At 51.2% G+C, this 8,269-nt stretch overlaps 1 protein-coding gene across 1 annotated transcript in view; it reads right to left on the bottom strand.

The window, feature by feature from the left end:
• Slc6a3 (solute carrier family 6 member 3) overlaps positions 1-5,861 on the bottom strand; it is a 39,253-nt gene extending 33,392 nt beyond the window's left edge. The window contains exons 1-3 of the mRNA XM_028873667.2: positions 5,758-5,861; positions 3,771-4,099; positions 1,603-1,734 (exon numbers count right to left, since the gene is read on the bottom strand). Coding sequence (XP_028729500.1) covers positions 1,603-1,734; positions 3,771-4,056 — 418 coding nt within the window. The 5' untranslated portion in view covers positions 4,057-4,099; positions 5,758-5,861. The remainder of the gene's footprint in view (positions 1-1,602; positions 1,735-3,770; positions 4,100-5,757) is intronic.
• Between the last annotated feature and the right edge of the window lie 2,408 nt (positions 5,862-8,269).

Genomic DNA, 8,269 nt, shown 5'->3' on the forward strand with positions numbered 1-8,269 from the left:
GACTACTCCCTGCGTCACATTAACACTGCTAGGTAGAGTCTAGGAGAACATGACATCAGTCAGTCATTTTCACCTATAGCTCTTAGATTGAGTCCGCTGACCTTGACCCAATAAAGTCTGTCTAGTAAGTGGACAGTGGAACTCCACTTTAACACAAGAATTATCTCCTAGAGTCCCAGGGTTCCCAGGTGCCCCAGTGGTCTTCCATTAGGATTCAACGATGGTGTCAGACAGTCCTGTGCAGTTCATCCAAGTGCTGACTCCTACATTTTGATTGCAATGGGGAACACCAGTGACAATGTGTGTCCCCAAAGGGTCTGGCTGTCTCTAAAGTTGTGCGTGGAGGTAGATGTTGATGAGGTCCCTCTTTACACAGTTTCATTTCAGTGTAATCCAGGGAATCATTTTAGCCTAGGGAAAAAATGCTATCCAACACTTACAAGATGTAAATTCGAAACCCAGCAGCCTCTGCATTTCACATTTCCACTGCACGAGAGCAGCATATCCACGAAGAGCATGGCCCGAACAGCTGTGAGAAGCCCTTTGCTGCTCCTACCCAGAGCAGCAGTTTCTGGTCCTGGGTGTAAAACACTGGCCCACAGACACTGCACTGGGAACTGGGGCTCTGCTTTCTTCCATGCAGTCACTGCTCAAATACTTCTGAGAAAATCCAATGCTGGTCTTTCAAGAGTCGTTTTCTTGGCAAATGCCAACTACTCCAGGGGAACCTCACCAGGTCTCTTCCAAGAAGAGCCTTGAAGTCTCCTGGAACTCCATCTCCTTGGAATGGCATTGGGTCAGAACAAGGGTGGTCTAAAGCTGGCTGGTGGTAAACAGGGCTGGGGTGGACCCAGGATTTGCTTTTAACACATGGAGAAGTCCCTAGTCTTCTCACTGTCAGTATCTCCCATGCAGAACGCACAGTGTTCTCTACCTGGGATCTCCTGGGACCAAAGAAGGTGACATCGGGGAGTGTCAACCACTGGGCAGGCCACCTGGCTCAGTGTAAAGTACACCTGCCTCATAGTGTCGAAGCCTTGTATAAACACTCTTGGCTCTCACTGAACTATATAGATAATTGATAGATACGTGATTGATAAATGCATGATGGGTAGGTAGAGTGATAGATGAATAATAGATTATTGATAGGTGAACAGATAGATACGTGTATAGATGATAAGTAGATAGATAAATGAGGGATGAATGGAGATAGGTGGTAGATGATTGTCACACAGATAGATGATTGATAAATGAATAGACAGGTGATAGATGAAAAAGGTGCTTGCTGGATGGACCATAGAGAGGTAAGTAGATGCCTGATGGAAAGATGACAGATAGGTTTTTTTTAAATCTTACCATTTTAAGATGGTAACTGACAAATTCACCACCACTTAGCTGCAGGGCAGCCTGATCTGGGAGCAAGGGAATGCTCTAGAAGATTCCTGGTCATTATGGTCTTTAAGGAAGGACCCCTATTAGAAGAGCATGTGCATATGTCCATACAGTTTAGGAAAGCAGAACTTGTACATAATGTCATCATCTTGTTCTGAAGCCCCAGAGGCGTGGCCATGCCTCCTGGGGAGCCATGTCCCTGCACATTACCTTTTAGGACAGGGCAGATCTTCCAGACTCCAGCAGCTCCTTCTCTGTTGAACTGCCCAAGAGCCAGCTCCATGTAGAAGAGGGGCATCCCAGCAATAACCATGAAGAGCAGGTAGGGCACCAGGAAGGCACCTGTGCACAGGACAGCAGCTTCAGCTTGGGGCCACAGAAAGGGGTTGCTTTCATTATCTGCACATGAGCCTTGATGTTGTACCTTTAAGTATGATCTTGTCACCCAGCTTCCTGTCTAGAGTGGGAGGCTCCCTGCACAGCTACCACCCAAGGGGATATCCTGGATGGGTGGTAAACCAGGCCTCCTTGCCTGTCCCAGCTGCTGTCAGTGTTGGGCATGTTCCCTTCAATGCCTCTGATTGTCCACCCACCCCGAGTCCTGAGCTCAGCCGGAAGCAGTTCAGGCCCGGAGCCACTTCTCAGCATTATTCCCAGACTGTCGGACTTTTCATGCCCAGCTGCACTTTTGCCCCTTGAGAGTTGTGGTCCTGGGATCTGTGACCTAAACCTGGCATTTAGAGTCTGCTCCTCTGGAGACCAGAGCTGAGATTCTGCTGCCAGGAGTTTCCTGGAGCCAGAATGCAGGTCTTGATCTGCTTAAACTGCACATTCTACTCCACAGAGGCTGCACATGCCTGGAGTCCCCTTGCTCCCCCCAATCCTACAATGAGGCTGAGCTTGGCCACAGCCTTCTCCTCAGGTCTTGGTGAGGAAGGTGGGAGTCTCCTCACCTGTCTTTGAGTTGGTTACTGGAGCTGCAAAGGCCTTGGGCCGCTCACCTTCAAGAGCACATAGTTGAGCAATGTGCTCATGGGTTTGCTTGAGCCCTTTCTGCCCAAAGCAATTCTCTGTATCCTTCAGCCAGTCAGGAAGACCACGCCATGGAAACAGAGGCCTCTGGGCTCAACTCGAATCTCTCTGGTCTTTTTAGTTCCACTGCATAGCTATATGGCTCTACCACTGAGATTAAAAGTGGGCTTTCTTATGAGCCAGGCTTGGTGGCATTGACCCATAATCCCAGGTACTCCAACGCTAAAGGCAGGAAGGCCGTATGTTCAAGGCCTGCCTAATCTACAGAGTGAGTTCAATAACTGCCTAGGAAGCAGTGAAATCCTGACTCAAACTAAAAAAAAAAAATCAAGAGGGCTATGGATGCGACTCAGTGGTAGAGTGCAAACGGCATACAAAAGGCTCTGGGTTCAATTCCCATTTAAAAAAAGGGAGGAATATATATATATATATATATATATATATATATAGAGAGAGAGAGAGAGAGAGAGAGAGAGAGAGACAGAGACAGAGAGAGAGAGACAGAGACAGAGAGAGAGACAGAGAGACAGAGAGAGAGCGAGACAGACAGAGACAGAGAGGAGGTAGAGGAGATAGGTATATTTCAGTTCAGGGGCATCTTCTGCCCTTCTAAGTTTAACTTTGAATTTTAGAAAGTCCAACAACTCAATAAACACTGCTGAAGTTGTCTTAAAACACGTTCTTTTGGACCTTTAGAATTTTCTCCCAAAGGTGAAAATACTAGTGGAAGTGGAAGTTGGGACCCTAACCCTCCACTACTCCCTTCTCCTTTCTGCTCTCTGGGTTCCGCTCTCCTTGGCTGTCGGATTTTCTCTGAGCTCTACCGCTTGGGAAGACTGAACAGTGCTGCTGGTGGTGAAGCAGCCTGACCATCCTGCAGGAGGACAGGGTTGTCTCACTGACAGCATTTCCTGTGGCGTGCATGTTCCTGTGTATGCAGGAGCATGTGTGCACCTGTGAAGCTAGGCATCCTCCTTGGGTGCCATTCCTCAGGAGCTGCCCACCTTGATTTTTGAGACAGTGTCTATCATTGGCCTGGTGCTCTCTGGGTAGGCTAGACTGAGACTAGTTAGCTATCAGTCTCCAGGGTTCTACCTGTCTCCACCTCCCTAGTGCTAACTAGCATTACAGATGCTTGCTGCCATGCCCTGCTTTTTTATTTGGATTCTGGAGATCAAACTCAGGTCTTCATGCTTGCACAGGAGGCTCTTTACTGACTTAGTTATCTCCTCAGCCTTCCCTGTGAGCATTTCTTGAGAGCACAGCCCCCACCGTACCATGGCTTCTACAGCCTCCCCTGCACTCTCCACCCTCACATGGCCCCACCCTTAGCAGGCACCACTCACCTCCACCATTTTTGTAGCACAGGTAGGGAAACCGCCAGACATTGGCCAGGTCCACAGCAAAGCCAATGACTGAGAGCAGGAAATCAATTTTCTTGCTCCAGGTCTCCCGCTCTTGAGCCTCCACTGGTGTCTGTGGTGGATTGATGAGGGTGGAGTTGGTCAGCTGCACTCCATTCTGCTCTTTGACCAGGATGAGCTCCACCTCTCTGGGACCCATGGCATTGGGCTCTTTAGCCGGGGCCACCACAGAGGACATCGGTCCCACGGAGCATTTGCTCTTACTCATGAGTAGCCTGGAACCCAAGGAACTCTGCTTCCTTCTTCTTGGCCTTCAGTCAACATAAAGAAACACATAAAACACACAGATTCAGCAGCCATGTCTACAGGGTACCTGGGTTGAGCACAGAGACCTGAGGTTGTCCAAGCACCTGAGATGTCATGGCCAGGATGAAGGATAGCTGGGGGATGTTCACAGGGATGGGAGAGACCAGAAATAGACACCCCACCCCACACACCCCTGGGGCTCCTTTCCCACCAAAGCCGTCGTTCCCATTAGTGCAGGCTTGCGTGGTTTCCAATTTGCTGCCTATTAACAGTCCCAGGTGTTGCCGGCACGACTTATCCGAATTCCCAGGGGGCAATTTTACACCTTGCCAATAGCATTCCACTCACTGCAGTCTTTGTTGAGGGTGTGCAGCTTTCTTTATACTTAGTAATACAATACAAAGCAAAATGGAGATAACTAAAGTCAGCTACAGCAACTCAAAGTTTAAAACAAATGGTCATCAGTATCTCCAAGGAGCATATATACAAACCACCCTGCCCATGACCATGGCTTCGCAGGTCTTTGAGCTGACAGCGGGTCACCAGGAATCAGTCCACACTACAGAGCTACACTAGCAGCACTCCCAGAGAACGCCTCTCCCATGCTTCTGCAGAACCAGGGCCATGGCACATAAGGGAGGCAACAGCACTCACATCCAGTGACAGCCTGTTTCCACTGATCTCAGACAAGCCCACTGATGGAAGCCTGGCATCTGGGTGGCTGCTCTAATGGGGTGACTTTCCTCTGCATCCCTAAACAAAAACTCCTGACAGAAGTTATTTTATGCACCACTTCTCTGTGGCCTCTTTACCCTGGTGACAAACCCAAAAGCAAATTCCTCACACGTGTCAAAAATGGGCTAACAGGTTTGCAGCTGCCAGGGAGCAGGTAGGGCTGCCAGGGTAGGTTGGTTGTGAGAGGGCAAGGAGCATAGCAAAGGACCTGGTCCCGGGCTCTGCTCCCTGCTCTGTTACAGGCGCACAGGTACAGGGGCACCTGTCTGCCACACCCTACACTCCTCAACTCATGGCTCAGAGGCGAGGTTTGGGCACAGATAGCAAAATGGCCCCTGGGAAAACATCGTTCTTCACCAGCTGGATCAGGAAACAGGTGGCTCATGAGCCAAGGTTCCCTGTCTTTCCCCTCAACCTGAGTTCAGCCCTGGCTAACAGAAAAGACAAGAGAGAAGGTAGAGGGAGGGAGAAGGGAGATGGAGCTTTTGGCATGTTGTGAAAATAACCCCTAGGGGTGTGCTTCCTCCAGATCCCAGCCACTCAAGTGGCATCAACCCACCACCGAGGATCCGGAATGCCCAGCCTCAGCCATAGACAGCCATGCCCCCTGGGAAGTAACAGCAACCTCCTGTGAAGAAGATCTTGAGCCTGGGTTCTGTGAAATCCTACACTCTGAGGACAGGCGCTGAGCACACACCCCTTAGTTCTGTGTGGAAGGAGCTGCTCTCCAAAGCCCTGGCTGTTGGCGACTTGGACCCAGAACCTGGATGGCTATGGTTCCTGCACTTCACACCGCAGCACGGCCGTCTAGGGCCAGAGCGGGGTTCCTGCCTGTCGCCCCACTGCCTAGCCATCCAGGGTCAGAGTGGGTCAGGGGTAATGGAGATGCCACCTCCAAGGATGCGCAAGGAGCGACCCTGGTCCTTACCTGCCTCCTGCTCTGAGGTCCTTGTAAGCCTTCAGTCCCACCTAACAGCTCTGGCGGGTCTCAGCCTCAAGCTCTTATCCAGTCGCGGGGTCGGTCCGCCTAGCCCCGCCCGCCGTCGGGGGCGCCCGCTGGCACTGGCTCCGCCTCTGTCCCGCCCTGGGTGGGCGGAGGACAGGCTAGGCAGCGCTCCTGCATCTCTTGGGTACTCGGATGGCTGTGAGGACTCAGGGATTACTGAGCCTGAGCCTGGTCGGTGTCTTGTGCGGTCCGAAAGCTTCGGCCACGTGGGAGCAAGGTATATAGGTTGGACGCGTTGCAGACCAGACGGACGGTTGGTTTCCAGGAGGGAGCAGTCCAGGTCTCTCGACCGTGCTTGCGCTCCTCGGGGTTGTCCCGCCAGCGCCTGCAAGGGGTTCCCAGGCAACTGGTTCGAGCAAGGCTGCAAGAAGCTGATCCCGCTCCCCGCGGAAGAGAGCGAAGTAGCCGAAGCGCGGGGACCTGCGCGGAGCTCCTAAGGCTCACCCGGGTCTCCCCACTTCTCCCTTCGATGCTGTACAACTACCCCAAATCCTGCTCCCGTGGTCTTGAACAACCTGCTGACAAGATTCTCCAACTCCAGCTCCGCGGGGGCAAAGCAAGTGGGACGCACCTCGCAGTCCTGTGGTGGTGCCCCACTTAGGTTCCTAGCCAGGTCACAGCGTGTCTTCCCCTGCTCTGGCCAGTTTGCTCAGGGACTCTTCCTCCTCATTCCGCGAGCTCTGACCTTAGGGTGCAAAGTACTAATATTTTTCAATCCGTCCTGATTCTTCTCTACCACCTTTCTCAGGTACCATGGTCACAAGTGCGTGTTTGTAGTGTGTGCCTCTTCCCACCCCACCTCAGCGCTCTAGCTTGGTTCCCGGAGCCTCGCCTGAACATATTTTTACAGGGATCCAGGCCGTCTGATAACCTCCAGTCAGTCTGCTTCAGAAACCGGTTTCCCTGGAGGGGCCTATAATATAATATACCCTATGTGGTCAGTATCCTGCTTCAGGGCCCGGAGGACATGAAGCTGGAGTTCTCCTGCCCAGATATGTGATATGCGGACACCTAGGGAGGTCTAGGACACCCTAGGGTCAGCAGCTGTGTGAGCCCTTTCTCAGAACCCAAGTCCAAGCTTCCTCTCTACCCCTCCCTTCCCTGCACTCTTAGCCTCTCACACCTTCTCTTCTCTGCACTTCTCTGTTCCTTTCGCTCTTCTTTTCCATTTCTGCTTTCCCTGAGAGTAGCTGAGGGCTTTGCCCAGAGCATGGGGGCCCCGGAGGGGGTGTCTCACCTGCAGGCCCCACTGAACCGAGTTCCTAGCAGTGTCCATTTTCACTTGGAACCCCTAAATGGCCTGGCTCCTCACTGTTTACTGCTCTGTGCCTATGTTCTGTGGCCTCATCACTTTCCTTCACCCCCCCCCCCCCCCAAACATGGGGATGATGCCAGGCAGGAACTCCCCAGAGATGTTCTTCCATGTGGGTTAGAATGGGGATGGCAGACTGCTATGGCTATTGTGGTCAACAGGAGCTGCTGTAACATTGATTTCTGTAAAGTCTTGGAAGTCTCAGATCCCCAGGGCCACAGGTGTCTGGGGAGAGCTGCTCCCAGATCACAAATGCTAAGTTCTCTAGGGTCTCTCTAGGGCAGGAGTGAACAAAGCTCTCCACGACCATTTTATAAGGCACAAATAACATTTCTGAAGTGGAGCCTTTGAAACCTGATCACCTCCCAAGACCTGATTCTGAATACCATCTGACATGAAAGAGTATGATTTCTACATGTAGATGAGGGTAGCAGAGTGGTTTCAGTCCTTGTCACTTTATCTGGTGTTGTGGAGCATTAATTTAAGATGTGTTACATTCGTTTATGCTGTGGAATATTTGTTTAATGATGCAAAGACGTGTTACATTTGTTTGATTAAATGAAATTAAACCTGGGGTCAGGAGGCTGAGTCAGCAACTAGCTGACAGGAAGTGGTAGGGAGGAACCATGCGTAGCTAGGGTTCTTAAGCGGAGCGGAGCAGAAGACGAGCTGTTTTGGGGGAGGCACGAGCTAGGAGAAAAGGTTAGCTAGCTACTTGCTATTCAGCCTCTCTGAGCAAGCAGAATTTCACCTCAGCCTTTGAATCCTGGATTCTATAAAGGGATAGAGATCTGGATAAAGTTTGCTCTAGCAGTTATGAGAGAGCTGGTCCCTGAGGGAACAGAATTCCCGGCTGGCTAGCTAGTCCACTGTTGGTAGCTGTGGAGCTGCAGTTGCCGATTAGGACAGCGGTTGCTTAGGGGGCAGCTACTGAATTTAAGGAAAACAACGATCTAGTGACAGGGACTTCAGGAGACGACGGTGCCACCTCTATTCTCTGGTGCACCAAGGGCCAACTCTGCCTCTGTTCTGTAGCAATACAATTTTATGCAAACATCTCTTACATTCAAAGAGACTGGCATTTTCTGGACCTCACAACCCAGTTAATAACACACTTTGCGA

The sequence above is a fragment of the Peromyscus leucopus genome, chromosome 19 (genome assembly GCF_004664715.2).
Source record: "Peromyscus leucopus breed LL Stock chromosome 19, UCI_PerLeu_2.1, whole genome shotgun sequence".
Lineage (NCBI taxonomy): Eukaryota > Metazoa > Chordata > Mammalia > Rodentia > Cricetidae > Peromyscus > Peromyscus leucopus.